At 51.4% G+C, this 21,148-nt stretch overlaps 1 protein-coding gene across 2 annotated transcripts in view; it reads left to right on the plus strand.

Moving 5' to 3' along the window:
- The window catches only part of atp2c1 (ATPase secretory pathway Ca2+ transporting 1), a 26,061-nt gene extending 5,807 nt beyond the window's left edge, over positions 1 to 20,254 (plus strand). Inside the window, exons 1-27 of one of the 2 annotated variants that reach the window (XM_026183946.2) lie at positions 2,186 to 2,207; positions 4,878 to 4,982; positions 5,184 to 5,300; positions 6,592 to 6,681; positions 7,720 to 7,755; positions 8,345 to 8,406; positions 9,118 to 9,226; positions 10,125 to 10,280; positions 11,049 to 11,117; positions 11,226 to 11,301; positions 11,432 to 11,498; positions 12,337 to 12,461; positions 12,551 to 12,648; positions 13,882 to 13,977; positions 14,057 to 14,146; positions 14,424 to 14,528; positions 15,269 to 15,425; positions 15,554 to 15,724; positions 16,338 to 16,435; positions 17,044 to 17,094; positions 17,212 to 17,378; positions 17,726 to 17,794; positions 17,876 to 17,992; positions 18,596 to 18,743; positions 18,881 to 18,976; positions 19,062 to 19,203; positions 19,449 to 20,254. In XM_026183946.2, coding sequence (XP_026039731.1) covers positions 4,914 to 4,982; positions 5,184 to 5,300; positions 6,592 to 6,681; positions 7,720 to 7,755; positions 8,345 to 8,406; positions 9,118 to 9,226; positions 10,125 to 10,280; positions 11,049 to 11,117; positions 11,226 to 11,301; positions 11,432 to 11,498; positions 12,337 to 12,461; positions 12,551 to 12,648; positions 13,882 to 13,977; positions 14,057 to 14,146; positions 14,424 to 14,528; positions 15,269 to 15,425; positions 15,554 to 15,724; positions 16,338 to 16,435; positions 17,044 to 17,094; positions 17,212 to 17,378; positions 17,726 to 17,794; positions 17,876 to 17,992; positions 18,596 to 18,743; positions 18,881 to 18,976; positions 19,062 to 19,203; positions 19,449 to 19,570 — 2,703 coding nt within the window. In that variant the 5' untranslated portion in view covers positions 2,186 to 2,207; positions 4,878 to 4,913 and the 3' untranslated portion in view covers positions 19,571 to 20,254. Of the gene's footprint in view, positions 1 to 2,185; positions 2,208 to 4,877; positions 4,983 to 5,183; positions 5,301 to 6,591; positions 6,682 to 7,719; positions 7,756 to 8,344; positions 8,407 to 9,117; positions 9,227 to 10,124; positions 10,281 to 11,048; positions 11,118 to 11,225; positions 11,302 to 11,431; positions 11,499 to 12,336; positions 12,462 to 12,550; positions 12,649 to 13,881; positions 13,978 to 14,056; positions 14,147 to 14,423; positions 14,529 to 15,268; positions 15,426 to 15,553; positions 15,725 to 16,337; positions 16,436 to 17,043; positions 17,095 to 17,211; positions 17,379 to 17,725; positions 17,795 to 17,875; positions 17,993 to 18,595; positions 18,744 to 18,880; positions 18,977 to 19,061; positions 19,204 to 19,448 lie in introns of those variants that run through there. The other variant, XM_026183945.2, reaches the window with a different exon arrangement.
- Positions 20,255 to 21,148: the final 894 nt, after the last annotated feature.

Raw genomic sequence — 21,148 nt, forward strand, 5'->3', positions numbered from 1 at the left:
TCTCTCTTTAATGAATTCAATCACGTCCTCGTCTGAAAGTCACCGCCGGCTGTCGGGTCCGACCTACTTTCTCTTTTTGCCCGTCATTAACTTAGAGGAAGCGATGCAGCGATGTGGAGCTCTGCTGATATTCCGCTGGAGTCCGTCGATCCTTCGGGAAGTGAAATGAGCACCAGCAGCCAGCGAGGCGTGCAGCTAACGGCCCGTTTGGCACCGAGCCGGCCGACATCCAGAGTTCAGCTCGGTGCTTTAACCAGATAAGAGAGGCCTGTGAAACATGAGCCCACACAAAGAGCAGGAAGTCTCAGATATTCTTCGCACACAAAACACACATTATGTCAGAAATAACAAGAAAAGACGTGAAACTGAAGGAGAGCAGGGAGGAGGTTTCATACCGAGGATAACAAAGGGTTAATACGTCGAACACGGAGGCTCCAGCCTCAGCGAGTGTTCTGTGAGCGGCCTGCAGTGATGATACAAACACGCAATCAGGATGAAATTCCTGTTATTCCTTTGTGTTCATGTCAGTGTGTGTGTGTCTGTGCTTTTCCTCGTGGTGATCCCGGTGTCCGATATACTGCTCGGTTACACTCCGTGGTCTGCATTTAAGTGTGTGTGCGTGTGTGTGTGCGTGAGTGTGCGTGCGTGCGTGTGCGTGCGTGCGTGCGTGCGTGCGTGTGTGGAAATCAGCTGAGAGGGAAAACTGAGGGTTGATGGTGCGACTCCACCCATCTTCAGTTATTAGATTACAGCTGGAGTTCCACCCTGATGAAGTCGAAAAACTGCGACCGCATCACTGACCAAACAGCCAATGGAGCAGCAGCTCACTTTAACACCACCACCTTCCTGAGGCGCTGTGGCTGGAGGCCAGGTGAAGCGTCACTGCTCCTGTTTAAAAATGCGCTGAGAGAGCTGATCGGTGCTCCTCCTGCTCCTCACGCTTCACTGTAATGCATTAACATGTATAACGTAGCTATAACGTGTTTGAGCTTCTCTGATCCTGGGCTGGTGGAGGATGAGTTACGGACACTCTGACGTTTGTCTCGTCTCTTGCTGTTGATGGAAAGTTATCCACGGTCTCCAGCTCGCTGCGTTGGCTCGCGGCTGTCCTGCAGAGCGACGATGAAATCGGACTTCAGCCGCAGCTCGCTGTGTGTGTGAACTCTGACGGCTCAGTGAGCCTCACACAGACGTGGGAATCGCCAGCCAGCAACAGCATGTTATTATCACAGGATTCGTTATCAAATTATTCAAATCTGGGGATGTGATGATCGTGTCCTCAAAGTTAAACTTTGTCAGTGTCTGTTTCATCCCGTAACATCATTTTTTTCTCACTGTAGTTTTATGTATTTCTGCGTCAGGAGATTGTCAGGCGTTCAGACCTGTCGTATGTCTGTGACTCCACAGCTGTTTCGTTCTACATCTGCGCTCTACAGGCTTCCTGCAGGAAAATCACTGGCTGAGTGGAACCGTCAGGCTGATGGCACCGTGCTGTAATCTGTAATCTGCATTTACACCTCAGACTGAAAGTGTCTGCTAACCTTCCACAGTCTCTGTGAGGGGGATGCTGTCAGACTGCAGCTGTTTGCAGCTGTCTCCTGTCGGCCAACCTGACCTGATGATGATGATGTCAGCTGATGATGTCAGATGGTAGTGAAGCGTGGCTGAGCCCGGTGTAGAGGTCGGGTGCGTTTCAGTTTGTTTGGTGTTTGCATTTGGTAAAATCAGCAGTCAAACGAGTCGCAGCAACAAAGGTGAGACAGGTAACGCCTCCTGTCACCAGCGTGACAGGAGGCGTTTGAAGATTTTCGGGCTTCGGGGACGTCAGAATCACTTCTTTGGTCACATGATGCTTTGATGCTACTCGTGTTTGCTCAGGTGTGACATCAGCAGTGACCTTGGCGCTAACACTCTGACAGCAGGGTCTGCGTTTAGTTTAAGTGAGTCAGACTGCAGTGACCCTCCCATCCTGCGGGAGCAGCGTGAGGAGGAGGCAGCAGGATGGTCGTCTAAGCTGCTCTCACTGCTAATCAGATACAATCCTCTCAGCTGATCGCTGCTCCTCTCTCTGTCTGCAGAGCAAAACGTTTTTAGGGGCAGCTCTGTGTGTGGATGCTGAGAGGAAGTTTGCACACCTGTGTCTCAGGTAAAGCTGACTGATTGAAGGAAGCTGTAAGGAGGCAGAGGAGGCCGGCAGGTGATGACAGGTGATTCACAGAACAGTGTGCACTTCTGCTGAGTGGTAGCTTCTAGATCGAGGCTCAAGAGTTGGACGTTCGCCTTGTAATCTGAAGGTTGCCGGTTCGAGCCCCAGCTTGGACAGTCTCGGTCGTCGTGTCCTTGGGCAAGACGCTTCACCCGTTGCCTACTGGTGGTGGTCAGAGGGCCCGGTGGCGCCAGTGTCCGGCAGCCTCGCCTCTGTCAGTGCGCCCCACGGTGGCTGTGGCTACAATGTAGCTCGCACACAAGAATTTCACTCACATGTAGCAGTGTACATGCACGTGTGATGCGACAGTAAACGTGATTTGATCTCAAATAAAATGAAGGTTTCGATATTTTCCTGAATAATCTCGACTCTGACGCCAATCGGCCTTCAGACTGCGGTCGGCTTTCAGCTGCAGCGCCGATGTTTGTGTCGGGGTGTTCATGTGACCCCGCTGGGCAGGCAGGCGCGTGGACACCTGACTTTGTGACCACGATAACTCGAGAAGGCGGCAACGTAGCATTTCAAATTGATAACAGAAGTGTATGTACGAGGAGGCTGGGGGTGGGTGTTTCATCTCCTGCAGGAGCGACGATCGGGCGTAACGCTGTAGCTTTGCCGTACCAGCTGCTTCTGTTCCAACTCTGATTTCAGCTTTTCTGACACTTTCAGGTCTCGTGTGGTCTTAAATGCACCTGTGAGTCTGCTGCTTGGGTCACAGCATTAATCAGCCGCAGACACCTTCGTGTTGTTGGCTGCACTTCCTGCTGACGTGCAGTTTATTCATCGCATTCGGCCACTGCGTGGAAAACTGTCTCGAGCCGCAGTTTACCGGCCGGAGCCGCCCGGCAGCTCGGACTGTGAAAACATTGAAAGCAGATGAGAAATGCCGGGAGTTCCTCCACCTCTGTGGGACAGACTTGTTCTCACGCCGTTACAGCTGCACACAGCTGCACACAGCTGGCTGTTTGTCCCCTCACAGGCCTGCAGCTGCCAGGCTCAGGTCAAAGCTTTAAGCCGGCAGGTGAGTGCAGGTGCACATATATTGCACAGCTGGCCTGGGACCAGAAACAGGTCACTCAGTTTTATGGTGAGACTTTGCCCCGAGTCACGACTCTCAGGTGGGGCCATAAACGAGTTCAGGTGTAAGAACAGGCATCAGAGACTCGTCGCTCTCTCGTGTCTGTGGTAGTAAGGCAGCACGAGCTAACGTTCGGCCTGAAGCCATCTGCCCAAACTGGACTTTGACCTTTGACACGGCCTGGATGCTGTTAGCTAATGCTAGCCACCGCGTTAGCTGAGCAGGACAGCCTGAGGCCGACTCTCGACAGTTTTCTTCAAGTAGCTCTAAATTCTAACTCGGACTGAGTCTTTGATGAGGTGCACTTCCTGTGAACCTGTGCAGGTGTTTGAAAAAGCTGGGAGGAGAATCGACTTCCTCTCTGCTCTTTGTTCGGCTTTAAACCCTGCACCACGGCGCCGCTGTCGCCTTTGTCCCATTTCCTGCTGTCGGTTTCCTCTGCGTCAGCCTTCGTCCTCAGACCTGCAGCCTGCTGGGAGGAAGTGATCAGCATCATGCATGACAACAAGCACCGATGGTGGAGGAGGCTCGAAGCTGTTCGATGTTCAGTTTGTCCTCCTTACCTCTCTGCTTCATTCCATGTTTGGCACTGATCACCACCTGCACTCATGTATATATCTTTCTACGTAGCACTTTAATTCTTATTCTTATTTTTTCATGTCTATTTAAGCGTAATTTATGACAGTATGTTTGCACTGAAGCACCGCAGCAATTTCCTAATGTTGTAAACCTGCAGCGCGTCACGCCGTTAATCCCGCGGGAAGCTGCCACAAACAAAACCTTTGTTTTTTCCTGACTTTGGTGGCATTAAAGTCTAAATTCTGCCCTCCTCACATTTATTTCATGAAGAATCGACTCGGAGTTCAGATGTTCCCGATAGAGCCGGTCTCTAGTGGACATCAGAGGAACTGCAGGTTCCTGGGGAGATTATAAACTCAAAGTGCAGATGTGCTTTTACTTTGGAAGTCATTCTGGTCCTCTTCCCCTCATTTCCTCTGAGCTTTTGTGCTGCCGTACGTTCTTGTAGTTCATTAAAGTAAAACCTAAAACGCAGTCTTTCTAGCGCTGTGGGTGGTGTCGGTGCCTTCTGAAGCATTTTTATTAACAAACGTATGTCTTGGCCCTGGTTGTGAAAGGTTTCTGGTTACTTCCTGGCATCTGCCAGCAGCATTACGCCTGCAGTAATGAGAGTCCTGAAATGTGACTCTGTGGATTATTATCTTTGACAGCAGCTGACGAGAAACTGGATTTGAAGTCATCCATAAAAGGTTAGATGACAGCGTTCACCCAGAGGTCACAGCTGTGTCATCACTCAGACACTTACCTGCACAGCTGGACGTCAGGTGTGCGAGTCACGAGTGCTCCCACCTTAGAGGTCCCTGACTCTTTGTGGAAAGCAGAGCTCTGCTCGAGTAAAAGTGGAGGAATGTGATCCGTTTCACGGAGAACCTCGGTGCAGTCTGTGGGCCCGACAGACGCCGTCGTCGCTGTCTGATGCTCGCAGGTGGAGGTTGTCCAGGCCTGGATGTGAGAAGCAGCTCTCAATAGGAACCCTGCTGCAGTCTCAGTCTCTCTGTCTTCTTCCTGTTTCAGCTTTCCGAAGGAGAACCCTCCAGTGAAGATGAGACCATGGTCCCAGTACTGACGTCCAGAAAAGCCAGTGAACTGCCCGTCAATGAAGTAGCATGTGTCCTGCAGGTAAGGAGGCGAGCGCCTCTCAGCCTGACATTCGTCACGTTTATCTCAGAGAGCGCTCAGCTGATCGGTTCATGAGAACGACGGTGACGCCATTAAAAATCCTCAGACTTAGACTGAGCCAATGAGACACGTCGTCCTGTTTCTGTGCGAGCTTCGTCTCTGAAACGGTAATCTGAGCGCCGCTGCGTGTCACGCCCACAGGCCGACCTGCAGCTGGGTTTGACCCAGGAGGAGGTGAGGCGGCGGAGGGCGTACCACGGCTGGAACGAGTTCGACATCAGCGAGGACGAGCCGCTGTGGAGGAAGTACCTGTCACAGGTAACGCACGCATCACACGCAGACTCACTCAAGGCCATTTCCTGTTTCTCTCTCTGTGTGACGGCGAGTCCCTCAAACGTGCAGCGGCAGAGTCACCCAGCACGCTATTTTTATCCAGAGCCTGAAACGCGTCTGCAGGCCCGCCGTGTTCCCGACTGTCATTGTTCCGCCGCCGCGTTAACCCGCGCACGTCTGCAGCACGCTTACATAACGTCCTGTGGAAGAACACAGATTTATTTTTGCACGGCACACGTTCGTCGCCTCACAGCCATGTTAGAAACACGTGTAAGGTGTAAACGCGCTTCACCGTGGTAACCGTGACCTCATTGCTGCTCGCACCTTTTTAATAGGACTGACACGTTTGTGGTGACTGCACAAAGGAGGAGGTTGAATCCTGTAGCGTTCTTCGTTTCTGTCTCGAGCTCGTGTCACCGCCACAGCGCGGCGTTGTGAAACAGATCAGGGGCCTCGTTCAAGCGCTGCTGATTGGACGAGCCAGCTGACGAGGGCACATGACCTCTTTCAGCCCTGAAAGTATCAGGTAAAATAACTGAAGGGGAAACGGCAGCAGGCAGTCGGAGCACTGATGGAGCTGCTGCAGGCCTCCAGCAGCTCCAGCTTAAATATAGAAAGCGAGCGCGGACGGAGACGCGGGAGGAAGCTGTCGGCTCGAGTCCAAGCGAGGAGCAGAAACTCTGGATGTCTGAAAAATGTAAACCACATCAGCTGACGTGTGCAGAAGTTTCCGTTTGACTTCACATTCCTGAGTGCTGAACAAGCAGAAAGAGAGGGTCACAGGTCACATGACCAGAACCGTGTGATGTGAGCCATGAGGGTGAGGAAGGTCAGAGCCTCGTCATCGCTCCTGACTGCTGATTGGACGGCTTCACAAACACACCTATTGTCTGTAATCTGCTGTAATCTGAGCGCGTGTCCTCCTGCGATCACACGCTCGAGTCGCTCCTTCACTAAACAAACGCCAGCCCTGCAGCGAGTCGAGTAGCAGCTGCTGCGGCGCTCTGACATCACGCTGACCTCACAGTCCAGACACGAGCTGCCAAAGAGTTTGTCCTTCAGCTGCCAACCACACACGTTTACAGCTGCACCGACTCGCCTGATCCCGCCTGTGATGACTCGTTCGATTTACCCGCGCTGCTGAAATAAATGTGCAAACTCGGCGAAGCTGAAAGCGTCCACGCTGTAAAAAGTGTCTTTGTTAAAGAACACGTCCTCCAAACGTCTGTAATCATGTGACACTTGACCTCTGACCTCAGCCTGTGTCTCTCTGCAGTTTAAAGATCCGCTCATCCTGCTGTTGCTGGCGTCGGCGGTCATCAGCATCATCATGCACCAGTTCGATGACGCCATCAGCATCACAGTGGTAGGTAACCAGCGGCGCTCAGGCGTCCTCTGAAACCTGCAGGTCCTCCACACGAGGTTACACACGACAGCTGTTTGTCTGATACAAAAACGAGGTCAAAGTTCAGATGGCAGGAGCGGAGTGGAACAGCAGCTCTGTGTTCTTAGACTCAGTGACTCAAATGCAGCAAGTTTTACATGTAAAGGTCACGGGGTCAGTGACTGAGCCGTCCTGTGAGGCAGTGCTGCTCTGCGATTGGTCAGCACGGCGCGTGCTTGTTATTGTCTCCTCTCACCTTAAGCTCAGCGTGCACCGTCACAGAGAGGTGGAACGCCACAGGCACAGATTAAAAACAAGAAGTGCGATCTTCTCTGCAGCCCGTCTGCACACGTTTGAACATCTGCACGCTTCTCGTTCAGCTACAACCAGGTCAGGTCCATCACAGAAGATGGGTCTCATTTACCTAAAGTCATCGAGTTCATCTGCATCGGTGAAGTAAAACCTGAACAGGAAGGTTTGGCGCTGTGTTCCATCCTACCGGTTGTTTCTGCACGCACAACACAAAGTGACAAACCGTCATTAAAGCGTTCCGGGAACCCTTCAGGATGTTTGATCAGGTTTCTGTTTTAATCCTCCAAACGGACGCAGAGCTTCAGCAGCCAGAAGGTCAGCCGATGGTCTGACTCCACCTCCACAAGCAGAAATGATGAAGAGCTTATTCATGTCATCACATTCAGATATGATGACTGTGAAAGCAGACGGGCCACTGTGAGGCCAAAGCTCCGCCTCACAGGAAATAGACATAAATGCAGAGGTGAGAGGTTACAAACAGTGCTTTTAATTTGAAAGGAAATGTGGAATATATATTTTATGATGAAAGGAAAAGATGAACGATGTTGAGCTCTGATGTCGCAAACATTCACTGAAATCTTCAATAAACCCTGAACGACTCAGTGTCAGTGGGGTTTCCACAGCTGTGGGGTTTTATTGTGAACGATGGAAGAATTTAAAAACTCGTGTTGGACCTCAAAGTTCAGTCTGTGCTTTCCCCCCCCCCAGGCCATCATCATCGTAGTGACGGTCGCCTTCGTCCAGGTACGTCCTGTTTTTACTCTTTAACAACACTGCTGTGTGTGTGTGTGTGTGTGTGTGTGTGTGTGTGTGTGTGTGTGTGTGTGTGTCTGTGTGTGTCTGTCTGTGTGTGTGTGTGTCTGTGTGTGTGTCTGTGTGTGTGTCTGTGTGTGTCTGTCTGTGTGTGTGTGTCTGTGTGTGTGTGTGTGTGTGTGTCTGTGTGTGTGTGTGTGTCTGCGTCTGTGTGTGTCTGTCTCTGTGTGTGTGTGTGTGTGTGTGTGTGTGTGTCTGTGTGTGTGTGTGTGTGTCTGTGTGTGTCTGTCTGTGTGTGTGTGTGTGTGTGTGTGTCTGTGTGTGTCTGTCTGTGTGTGTGTGTGTGTGTGTGTGTGTGTGTGTGTGTGTGTCTGTGTGTGTGTGTGTCTGTGTGTGTCTGTGTGTGTGTGTGTCTGTGTGTGTGTGTGTGTGTGTGTGTGTCTGTGTGTGTGTCTGTCTGTGTGTGTGTGTCTGTGTGTGTCTGTCTGTGTGTGTGTGTGTGTGTCTGTCTGTGTGTGTGTGTCTGTGTGTGTGTGTGTGTGTGCGATGAAGCTAAGCTGTTGTCTTGTCTTGTGTGCAGGAGTATCGCTCAGAGAAATCTTTGGAGGAGTTGGGGAAGCTCGTCCCTCCAGAATGTCACTGGTGAGTTTGATCCTGACCTCCTTCAGGAGAGTGGGCGGGGGTCTCCTGCCTCGTCCTCCTGCATGGATCGCGTCTGTGGAGAACATCGCGTCTCCTAGTTGTGATTGTTTGTAATGAAATAAGCAGTTATGACACGGAGTCTGCTCCTCTGTCATCTCACAGCCAAGAATCCAGAAATTTGACTCCATAAATGAATCAGTTTAAAGGAGTGTGTGTGTCTGTTTGCTCCATCTAGCCACACCGTGTAGCGCCCCCTGTTGGCACACTGTGTGACCAGCACTCACATTACTGTGAGCACGAGCACACACAGCATTGTTCTTCTCAGCCTGAGGTCACAGGATTAATTTCACTCCTCGCGATGTTCTGAGAAACTTCTTAGAGTTTCCCTGAAAGCTGAGACTGAATCCTGGCCAACGATGCGCCGATGTCGGAGCAACGAGAGATTCCCGTGGCGACCTGAGCAGCACGGTTTCCCCCGATGATCCACTCTTCATCGGGGTTTACAGTTGGGTCGTGGCGAACGTTTGGCAGAGACAGAGGACGGAGCTGGATCCACACACTCGACCTCATTCTACAAATTTCAACTTCATCCATGCACATTTTCAAAAAGTGAATTATTAATGTGTTGTGTCCCTGACGCTCCTCAGCAGGGCGCGCAGGGAGGGGAGGAGCATGACTGTAAACACTCTCCCCCGCTGTCTTCCTCCTCAGTGTCAGGGAGGGGAACCTGGAGCACCTGCTGGCCAGAGAGCTCGTTCCCGGAGACACCGTCTGCCTGTCGGTGGGGGAGAAGGTCCCGGCTGACCTCCGTCTCTTCGAGGTAAAAACACTGATAGGTTTGTGTCAGCCTGGGCGTGAGGGAGCGAGGGATTCTGGGACAGCAGAGATGTCTGCTGGAAGCTGAGCGCTTCTCGTTTCCAAGAAAGGAACTAAATTCTTTCAGGATGAACGATCACAGGCGATCAGGTTCCTGCAAACACGGGAGCAGAACGCCCTCTGATCAGGCCTGCAGTGTAATCATAAATAAATGAAACCCCTCAGCAGGGGGCGCTCTCGAGCACGAATCAAAATGTACGTTTTGTGTGTGAAGATTTTTCTTTGTGGAAGTTTTCAGACTGCAGGTGCAGGTTTAGATGGTGAGCGTCACCACGAGCCTCCATTTTGGTTTGGGGCATGAAGCGAGCAGCAGCTTCCACCTCCAGCCTGCTGCGGCTTCTGCACGCAGAAGAAAACTTTCACACAAACTTCAGGTTTTTCATCCGCTCCGCAGCGCGAGCTCGAGAGCGCCCCCTGTCCAACAGGAAGTCCACGGGGAGTTTCTGATTATCAAGCAGCTCCCTGCTTCACTGCAGGTGAGACTGACATCAGAACAAAGAGAAGGTCGCCGCGGTACTCGTCCTGCATCTTCACCACGTGCAACAAATCCCAGTGACAGCGTATCCCTGAGGCTGGCATAAGCGGGTGTAGGCGGGTGTAGGCGGGGCGGGTGTAGGCGGGGCGAGCGTAGGCGGGTGTAGGCGGTACTTTGAGGCCTCTACTTTCACTGGGAAACGTGTGAACCTTCATTAAGAGCAGCTGCAGTCGTGTAAAGATGGCCGCCTGCTCTGAGGTGGGGGTGGGGTTAATGGTTAATGGTGGCTTTAGTGAGCAGGGTTAGAGGTTAAAGGTCAGAGTATCCCTCCTGGTTGGAGTTAAATCTGTCTCCTCCACCCTCGCAGGCGACAGACCTGTCAGTGGATGAGTCCAGTCTGACGGGGGAGACCACGCCCTGCACCAAGTCCACCGCCCACCAGCCAGCATCCACCAACGGAGACATCGCCTCCCGCAGCAACATCGCCTTCATGGGGACGCTGGTGCGCTACGGCAAAGCCAAGGTAGCAGCTCACTCTTCTTCTTCTGCTCCACAGACGGTGAAGTTACAGGAAAGAAGTGTGCGCTGAGACTCTGGCTGCAGACGGTGTGAGGAAGTGATGACGTGGCCGCCTCCTTCATATCGATGGTTCAGTGGTGACAGACGGCGTGTAGGACGCCGCCGTGGTTGTAGAAAACTGTAACCGTCATCTTAGTGGCTGCCGGCAGAATGATTAGAGCTTAGATTAGATGAAACTTTATTAATCCCTCGGGTGGGAGGGCCCCCGTTAGCACAGCAGCGACCGACGCTACAGAGTGTGAGCAGAAATACAGCGCACACACGACTGCAGAGGGACCTGCACCGTGGAGCGCTGACACAGATTCCTGCTAATCACTAACATCCAATCAAAACCCTCTCACAGCTCAGACTTCAGTGACCTCACAGCAGGCATGTTATTGGTCACATGATGTCACTAAAAAGGCTCCGACATCACAAACACGGTCCAGAGGTCCAGCTTAGGTGAAGCCAGCAGCTACGGCCACCCGTGCACCATCTACCTGTCAAATTGGCCACGCCCCTAATAATGCAAACATAAGCATGAATGCAATTTAAAGAGGACAGGACAGGTGTTATGATGGAGGATACACAGCGGTCTGTATCAGGCTGGCTCACTGCTGCCTCAGCAGGACACCAGAGGAACTGCAGCTGTTGCTATTGAAGCTTTTGCAGCTGATGTTTCAACGATGCTTAGACAGTTTTACCTGCTGAAAAGTGTTCTGATGTTCTTCAGGGCATCGTCATTGGAACCGGAGAGAACTCTGAGTTCGGGGAGGTGTTCAAGATGATGCAGGCAGAGGAGGTGAGGTCTCCCGCATGAAATCTGAATATAATTCAATACAAATGTCACAGTTGTTCCAGCCAGAGGTGCCGTGTTCATGAAACATCTGTTTCCTGTTTGCTTTGTCAGGCTCCTAAAACTCCTCTGCAGAAGAGCATGGACCTGCTGGGGAAGCAGCTGTCGCTTTATTCCTTCTGCATCATCGGTGAGTTTATGATGATCGTGTGATTACGAGGAGACGCCGTGTGTGCGGCGAGCTGCCCCGCTGCTGTGTCCTGCTCTCCATCGCCATGGCGTCTGCACGCCGTGCTCAGTCTGTCTCTGATGTGTTTCAGGCGTCATCATGCTGGTGGGCTGGCTGCAGGGCAAGAGTCTCCTGGACATGTTCACCATCGGTGTCAGGTGACCCTGAGTGATGCTTCTGTTTGGTTGTTGGTTGAACCGAGGCAGCTGCTTCCTCTTCTGTGTTTATCAGGTTATAGCTGAGTGCAGCAATGTGATAGCAGCAGGTTTGTGACGCTGGGTTCATGATGCGACCAGGAGAGTGACTCCACCCACAGACAAGGGCACGAGCGTCACAGTCTGCTGTGTGATTTGGTGCACAGAGCCGTGAAACACCTCAATTCAATTTTATTTATATAGCGCCAAATCACAACAAAAGTCTCCTGAAGGCGCTTCATAGATACAGAGAAAAACCCAACAATCACATGACCCCCTATGAGCAGCACTTTGGCGACAGTGGGAAGGAAAAACTCTCTTTTAACAGGAAGAAACCTCCGGCAGAACCAGGCTCAGGGAGGGGCGGGGCCATCTGCTGTGATTGGTTGGTGAGAGAAGGAAGACAGGATAAAGACATGCTGTGGAAGAGAGACAGAGGTTAATAACAGATATGATTCAGTGCAGAGAGGTCTGTTAACACATAGTGAGTGAAGAAGACACCTGAAGGAGCGAGCTCGGTCTCAGTGCGACAGGTGGAGCAGCCTCCATATAAATGAGATCACACGGCCTGCTGTTAGTGACGTTAGCATGAGGAGAGCCGCCTTTATAAGCGAGAGAGGAAAGTTAGCGCTGTGGGGCGGGAGCACGTTACAGGTGATTCCTGTTAGAGGGAAGTTGGGAAGCTGACCGTGAACACTGAGAGCAAACGGAAACACAAATGTTTTCTGGGTTTGTCTGCGTTTTTTCAGTGAGCATGTAAATCATAAAACAAGTCTGACTGTCTCCTCCTCTCCTCCTTCAGTCTGGCTGTGGCTGCCATCCCAGAGGGCTTACCCATCGTGGTGACGGTGACGCTGGCGCTCGGCGTGATGCGGATGGTGAAGAAAAGAGCGATCATCAAGAAACTTCCCATCGTGGAAACTCTGGGTACGTCGTGATGCGACGGAAACGGTCATGCACAGCCCGACCTTCTGTGAGCTGCACGTTGGTGACCTTTGTGCCGTTTTCCCCGTCAGGCTGCTGTAATGTGATCTGCTCGGACAAAACGGGGACGCTGACCAAGAACGAGATGACGGTCACTCAGCTGTTCACGTCAGACGGACAGCACGCTGAGGTCAGACTCCCACGCCGTTTCCTCTCACACTTTGAAACCTCCACAGCGTGATCACAGGGTCAGCTTTTAAATCCTCAGGCTACCAAACACAGCTGGGCTTCATGTTGGTGCTGGCGGGTGGTTGATCGTGCGATCAGGGTGAAGCTCGTGTTCTGCAGAGGACTCGAGTTCAGGCTCCGTCTGCTCGCTCGGAGTTTATGGGCTCAGTGGAGTCGATCAGTTTGCTGGTCTCGGATCAGTGGACACGTCGTTATCCTGTCCGGGATATTTAAGGGTGTTTGGGAATTTCCCCGACTAGTCTGTGGACTTTGAGGAGGCTTTGAAACGCGTCCCCAGGGCGTCCTGTGGGTGGCGCTGCAGGAACCTGGAGTATCGGTGAGACTGCAGATTACATGAGACTGTAGATGTTGGTGTAAAGTGTTGGGGCCCTGGCGTGCACCCAGAGTTGTCAGACTCCCCCACAGCCGACCTGATGGAGGCGTCTGCAGCTCCTCAGACAGTCGATGAGTTGTACTGAAGCTGCCGGCCTCCTACATCTACACCAGCTTTCTGTTTTTCATAGGTGTCTGTTATTTTAATCTGAGAGACGGTGAACATGAAACGGCATCAGTGCAAATGTCCCAGTTTGACCCAAACGGCTGATTTTCACCTTCTAAAAGGTCAAAAAGGAGGAGAGGAGATCACGTGAGTCGCAACCCAACAAGCCAAGTTTAAGATCACATGAACAAAGCAATCACTGTAACTTGTTGTAAGGCTGATGCTCTTATTTTGAAAGCTGAGCCCTCTTTCTCCTCGTCGGTTTGCAGCGGCTTCTTCTGAAGCCTGACCGCAGCTGTAACGCAGAGTCTGCAGAGGGCTCACTGACCCGGTTAATCCATGAGGAAATCCCAGCTGGCATACTGGGAGAACTGGGTCAGGGCCGGTTCTGCTCACTGCAGGGAGGTCAGAGATCATGGGAAGGTGCTGAAGGCCTGCAGGGTCACTGGCCTCACCTGTCAGGGGGCTGAAGCTGTGTTTGAGTGATACTTCATGAGGGCGAAGGCTCTGTCACGGCTGTGTGTCTGTGGCTGAAGCAAACACTGAAGCCCTGCTCTGTGCGAACCGCCCGGGCTTCAGCAGAGCGACATCGACACGTTGACAAGTCCACGAAAGTGCGCGCTGACCTTCTGGTCCTGCCTCCAGTGTCTCGAGGTCGCAGGTCTTTGTTATCTTACCCTCGGTGTTGTCTTGCAGGTCACCGGCGTCGGCTATAACGGGCAGGGGGAAGTTCTGCTGAACGGAGAGGTGATCCACGGCTTCTCGTGTCAGTCCATCAGCAAAATTGTGGAGGTGAGGTCGTTCGTGTCTCAGCTCAGATCTTCACACTGAACTCTGAACCCGGGTTTACTGAGCGTGTGTGTGCTGACAGGTCGGCTGTGTGTGCAACGACTCCATCATCAGGAATCACAACGTGCTGGGACGGCCCACAGAAGGAGCGCTCATCGCCCTCGCCATGAAGGTAAAACCCAGAGCGCCACGCTCTGAGCAGGTCGTCGAAGTCTTGAAATCAGACCAGTTGGGCTCATTTTTTCGATCCTTCTTTGTCTCACACTGGACTGAAACCAGCTGTTTTAGCTCCTCCCCCTTTCCCCCTCTGACTGTTTGAAGCGTACAAACAGTTAAAAGTAGGAGGAGCTGGAGAACCTGAGCTGATGATAAACCAGATGAGATAAAAACATGAATATGAGCGATGAGGTGTTTGTGTGACGAGCTGTGCTCCTCTCCGTGTCCTGCAGGTGGGGCTGGAGGGTCTGCAGCGCGAGTACGTGCGGGTGGAGGAGCATCCGTTCAGCTCGGAGAAGAAGTGGATGGCCGTGCGCTGCGTTCACCGCACGCAGCAGGTCTGTGATGAAGAGCTGCTCACATTAACCCTTTATCCTCGCTCTGATGCTCCGATGTCATTAGAGGACGCCGGCAGCAGAAACACGGCCGGAGTCGTTGCTCATACATGTTCTGTGATGTTCCAGCAGATCCTTAGATGTTTGTCATGGTGTTACTGTTGTGCCTGTGCCCTGAGCCCACAGAAATCACTGCTGCAAGTACAAAGTTGCATTTTGAGGAGAAAATTACTTTGAGCGAAGAAAACTGCTAATATCCACAGTAACAGCCGCTCTGTGTGCTCACAGACGTCTGCAGTCCTGCTCTCCACATCTCTGTACAGCGTTACAAATGTGCAACAAAACCAACCAATCACAGACTTGGATTCTGATCGGCTCTCTTATCAGCTCGCCAGCTAAATCCAGCGGAGCGGTTTGGTTTAAGCTAGATTAAAACCAACAACGGTCTTAAAAAAGTAAATAATTAAACATACTAACTGAAAATGGGTTTTGCTACACTCTGGACCGTGTTTGCAGCAGGTAGCGAGCTGACGCCGAGTTACTGCGACTCGGATGTGAGCGTTCATGGACGAAGACTCAAACATTCCTCGGGTTTCTCTCACTAGTGTTTCCTGTGGATTTGTCACCAAGGGAGAAACTGAACAGCAGCATTAAAGCTGAAATCCTAAAAGTCAAAGTTTAATATTGTGTTCTGCATCATCAGCATCTCTGACGTGTCTTTGCTCTTCCTGCTGCGTCTCCAGGACAAAGCTGGAGTTTACTTCATGAAGGGCGCGTACGAGCAGGTGATTCGCTTCTGCAGCTCCTACAACAGCAGAGGCAGCGCGCTCCCCCTGAACCACCAGCAGGTGGAGCTGTACCAGCAGCAGATCAGCTACATGGGCTCAGGCGGGCTCAGAGGTGAGAGTGACACCTACAGGCGGAGCTGGGGATGCCCTAAAAACACACTCACTGTGTGTGTGTGTGTGTGTGTGTGTGTGTGTGTGTGTGTGTGTGTGTGTGTGTGTGTGTGTGTGTGTGTGTTTCAGTGCTGGCGTTCGCGTCGGGCTCTGAGATGGGGAAGCTGACCTTCCTGGGTTTGGTGGGCATCATCGACCCTCCAAGGTCAGGGGTCAAAGAGGCCGTGGGCACGCTCATCAGCTCCGGAGTCACCATCAAGATGATCACCGGAGACTCCCAGGAGACGGCCATGTCTATAGGTCAGCTGATTCACACACGCTTACGCAAATGTATAAAGTTAAACAACAGAACAAATCCTTAGAGTGTTTTTCTGTGGTGGGATGCGTTTCCTGTTTTACATCACAGCTGATCGGGGCTCTGACCTCTGGTTTAAGTTCCCTGTCCTCGAGCTTCCTGATTTAAAAACGCCTCCATCGGGAGGATTTGTCCTCAGCTCCTCCATCTGAACAACAGAAGAGAAGAATGAAAAGAAAAACACAGACATTGTTTAGTTACATGATCAGGCTGATGATTAAACTCCGCTCTCTGAATTCCACATTAAAAGCCCCTGTTTATTAATAGGGCTTTTATTGTGAAACAGCCAGAAGAAGCGCAGGATCATCATTCACTTATTAAAGAGGGAACAAACCCTGAGCTGGTAATCAGCAATCAGTGGCTCGTCATGGGGAAAACGTTCACCACAAGGTGGCAGCGTTTCACCAGCCAGCACACACTTGCTGCCATGACCTCTGGCTGAACCCACTCCAGTTTGAATAATGCTGCCATGGGTCGAGTGGGAGTCACTGCGCCACCTTGTGGTTCACAGTGGTGTTACATGAACGTACAGAGCAGTGGATGTTTGTGTGTCTGCAGCCAGTCGCATCGGCCTCTTCTCTAAAGGGGGGCAGAGTTTGTCTGGGGAGGAGGTGGATCAGCTGGACCTGCAGCAGCTGTCGCAGATCATCTCCAGAGTGAGCGCGCCCACACACACGCACGCACGCACACGCATATACACGCACGCACATACACACGCATACACACACACACGCATACACACGCACACACATACACACGCACATACACACACACGCACGCACATACACACACACACGCACGCACATACACACACACGCACGCACGCACACGCATATACACGCACGCACACGCACATACACGCACGCACACGCACGCACATACACGCACGCACACACACATGCACATTCACACGCATGCACACGCACATACACGCACGCACACGCACATACACACACACGCACGCACATACACACACACACGCACGCACATACACACACGCGCACGCACACACACATGCACATTCACGCACACACATACACGCACGCACACACACGCACACATATGCACACACACGCACACACATATACACACACACACACGCACACATATGCACACACACGCACACACATATACACACACACACACACACACGCACACACATATACACACACGCACACGCACACATATACACACACACACAGTCATGTTTCAGAGCGGTGTTGCTGTCACTGACGGCGTTCCTGGATCCGCCCTCTGTCCACAGATTTCCGTGTTTTATCGCGCCAGCCCGCGACACAAGCTGAAGATCGTCAAGGTGAGCAGACAGGAAGTCCAGTTCATGAAGCAGGAAAAGTTAAATAAACGTGATCGATTTGAGGCACGAACAGCTTTCTAGAACAAAGCGCTGCTAAAGCCCCGTCCCTCTCTTCAGTCCCTGCAGAACAACGGCGCCGTGGTGGCCATGACGGGTGACGGGGTGAATGACGCCGTGGCTCTGAAGGCCGCTGACATCGGTGTTGCGATGGGCCAGACGGGCACCGACGTCTGCAAGGAGGCAGCCGACATGATCCTGGTGGACGACGACTTCCAGACCATCATGTGAGTCTGACGCCACGGCGACGAGCCTAGACTTGCTGTCCTTGTCTTTGTGTGGAGTAACACACATAACACTGACTGTAACCATAGCAACTCATTTCCATCAGCACGACGTTGCTATGATTAGTTACGGTTCATCCCTCGCGCAGGAAGTAGTTCACAGGAGGCGATCGGCGTCGGCGAGGGTCCGAGTCTGACGTCACGATCAAATCTGTGAACACATAAAAGTCCTGATGTTTCTGAGCTTCGTCCAAAAGGCTCAAAGATTTAGTGAAACAGCTTGTTCCTGTCATTAAGCTGCGATTGGATCGTTTGTGGTTCAAAGGTCGGCGTCTGTTTCCTGTCTGCAGGTCGGCCATCGAGGAGGGAAAAGGAATTTACAACAACATCAAAAACTTTGTTTGCTTCCAGCTGAGCACGTGAGTACAAACCGCCGTCAGTCACACTTCTGTCTCTGGATTCAGTGTTTGAGCCCTCCGTCTCCCCCTGCTGGTCACCAGGAGCATTGCGGCACTCACCCTCATCTCCTTGGCGACGCTGATGAACTTCCCCAACCCGCTGAACGCCATGCAGATCCTGTGGATCAACATCATCATGGACGGACCGCCGGCTCAGAGGTGAGCGACTGAACGTTTCACTGGTTCACCTTTGACCTTTGACCTCAGTTGATATTTTAGAAGAGACTAATATTTATCAGTGATACTTCAGGCAGCTGGTCGAGCTCTGAAATGAAAGCTGACGACATGTTTGGTTTGTGGCGGTGGTCTGCAGCGCCCCCTGCTGTGTGCACACCTGCTCATTAAGCAGAGTGTGAATATTCCAGATGTTCGATGTGATTAGACGCATTATATTTTTCACACGTCTGTGCCGACCCCTCCTTTTGAACCGGGTTGGGGTAAATCCTGTTTAATAATAATAATAATAATGGATTGCGTTTATATTCCCCTATTCATTCACTCTCACATTCACACACTGGTGGAGGCAGCTACAGCTGCAGCCACAGCTGCCCTGGGGCAGACTGACAGAGGCCAGGCTGCCATATCGCACCATCGGCCCCTCTGGCCAACACCAGTAGGCGGCAGGTGAAGCGTGTTTCCCAAGGACACAACGACCAGGACAGACAGAGCAGGGGCTCGAACCGGCGACCTTCCGGTTACAAGGCGAACTCCCAACTCTTGAGCCACGATCGAAATGTTTGTGTGTGTGTGTTCTCTTGTTAGTTTGGGGGTGGAGCCTGTGGACCGCGACATCATCAGGAAGCCTCCTCGCAACGTCGGAGACAGCATCATCACCCGCAGCCTGATTGTCAAAGTGCTCGTGTCGGCGTTCATCATCGTCTGCGGGACGCTTTACGTCTTCTGGAGAGAGGTGGGTGGCCGTTTCTGACCTCAGGTTTCCTGATGCTGACGTCACCGGGCGCTGACCTCGGCGCGTGATCAGCATCACCATCGTTGTCTGCCGCTGTGACGTCTCCAGCTGACTCGCTCTCTGCATTTTATTTGCAGTTGCAGGACAACGTGATCACTCCTCGAGACACCACCATGACCTTCACCTGCTTCGTGTTCTTCGACATGTTCAACGCTCTGAGCTCCAGATCGCAGGTGAGCGCGCACGTTTAACCTGACATGACCTCACCGTCGCATTAAAGAGCATGTGACCTCAGCTGTGCCCGTCTCTGCTCCTCAGACCCGGATGGTCCACGAGATGGGGCTGTGCAGCAACCGCACGTTCTGTTTCGCCGTCCTGGCCTCCATCATGGGGCAGCTGCTCGTCATCTACTTCCCTCCTCTGCAGAGCGTCTTCCAGACGGAGAGTCTCAGCGTCCTCGGTAAGTCCTCGCGTGTCCTCGCGCGTCCTCCTGCAGGAGCTCCTCCCTGTTTCTGTTTTACTTTTTGAACAAAGCACAAAATGAAAAATGATTTTCTCATTTTGTGCTTTTTTTTTTTTTCTTTTTGCTCGAGTTCTTGGAATATTTTTTTCTAGTTTTCGAGGACTTTGCATCCCCCCCCCCCCCCCAGCACACAGATGTGCGCACAGCTGTGTGACCGTTTCCTTCTCTTTGTCTTTCTGCAGACCTCGTCTTCCTCGTGTCCCTCACCTCCTCCGTCTGCGCTGTATCTGAGGTCATCAAGAAGGTGGAGAGGTGGAGAGGGGTGGAGAAGAGCCCCCCCTCTGACTTCTTCCACGAAGTATGACCCCGCCCCCCTCGCTGTCCAGGCTGACGGACTCTGGTGTGTGGAGGATGAAGAGGAGGGTGGAGGTGATGGAGCATCTCTGTCCTGATGGCACTGACTTCTTTGAACCTCAAAGACTTTTTTTCTGAGATCCTCAGACGGGGACGAGACTCCGGTCAGGCACTGGAGGAGGCGCCTGGCCTCAAGGGGCGGGGTTAGCGGTCTGGACCTGTGTCGACCGGCCGCGGCCGTTAAGCTAGAGCCTCTCTCTCTGCGCCGCGGTCCGAGCCACTTCTTCCTGCCCCGTCATTTAGGATGAAATCGGACTTCGGGGCGTCTCCGTGGCCTCTTCCTGTTCTGTTTTAGTTTAGACGGCGGTGACCACTATTGGGCTCGCTTCTCTACACGAGGTGGACGTTGTATTTTGCGTCCTCTGTGGGAGCGTCTGCGGTGTGACGGTACAGCACCAATCACAGATCAATCAGCGGGGGAAATCATGTTTCGATCTTTAATTTATTTTGATAACCTGATGGGTTCTGGTGTGAAATTTTATTTATCTCACAAACAGGAGCGAATCATTTCCTGGACGCTGGGAAGTTTTAGTGATGTGGGTTTAATCAAGACGGTTTTTTAAACAAAAGCTTTGATTACGAGAAAAGTCTGAGGGCTGATTTTTGTTAATAAAGTTCATATTTTAAAAATTAATCCGTGTTCAGCGTTTTTGTGTAAATGAAAGTAAACTTCACCTGAAAGTCAGGTTTGTCTGTTTCAGGTGCTTTTGAAAACAGATCTTAATAAATCAGCGGCACGTGGCAGAGGTAATAACCCAGTGTGGCCAGAAGAGGGCGGTAATGTGCAGGAATGGGACAGCAGCAGTGAGAGTATGGAGGGCCAGGAGTGACAAAATGAATAAATTTAATACGACATTAAATAATGAATTAAATGTGTCATTAATTTGATACATTTGGAATTATTTAAATAAGTGCCCGTTCATTTCATTTAAAACATTGTAATTTAATTTCAGTAAAAGTTGTAATCAAACCTATACTGAAAAAGGACAATCCTGACAAGACACAAATGAACAACTACAGGCCGATCTCCCCACTTTGCACCAGAAAGAGGAAACCAGTGGCTGAACAACAGCAGCACGTTTAAGCTTGATCAGCTGTTGTTAGAATTTATTTAATATTACTTTCTACTCGAGGATCTTTTTCTACGCAGCTGACGCTGGTAGCTGTGCAGGGGCGGATCTAGCAAAGTTTAGCCAGGGGGGCCGATAGGGCATTAACAGGGAAAAGGGGGCACAAAGACATACTTTTCTTTCTTATTCTCATTTAAAATGTCTTGTTTTTAATAATTAATTATCTGACACTCAAAGTTTTAATTTGATGTAAAATGAATAGAAGTCAATTACTGTATATAGTAACTATTAAGTCTAATATATATACCCTAGTAAGCTATAGTACTTTTTCCTTTGGGAAGGTACCATCTGTGCAGTCTGCAATTTTGTTGAAGAAAGCTGTTGAATCTATTTAATATTTCTTGAAAAATAATTGATTTCTGTGCATTTTTTTTCACACTGCATCAAATTAAGGTTGA

This window comes from Astatotilapia calliptera, chromosome 11 (assembly GCF_964374335.1).
Source record: "Astatotilapia calliptera chromosome 11, fAstCal68.1, whole genome shotgun sequence".
Lineage (NCBI taxonomy): Eukaryota > Metazoa > Chordata > Actinopteri > Cichliformes > Cichlidae > Astatotilapia > Astatotilapia calliptera.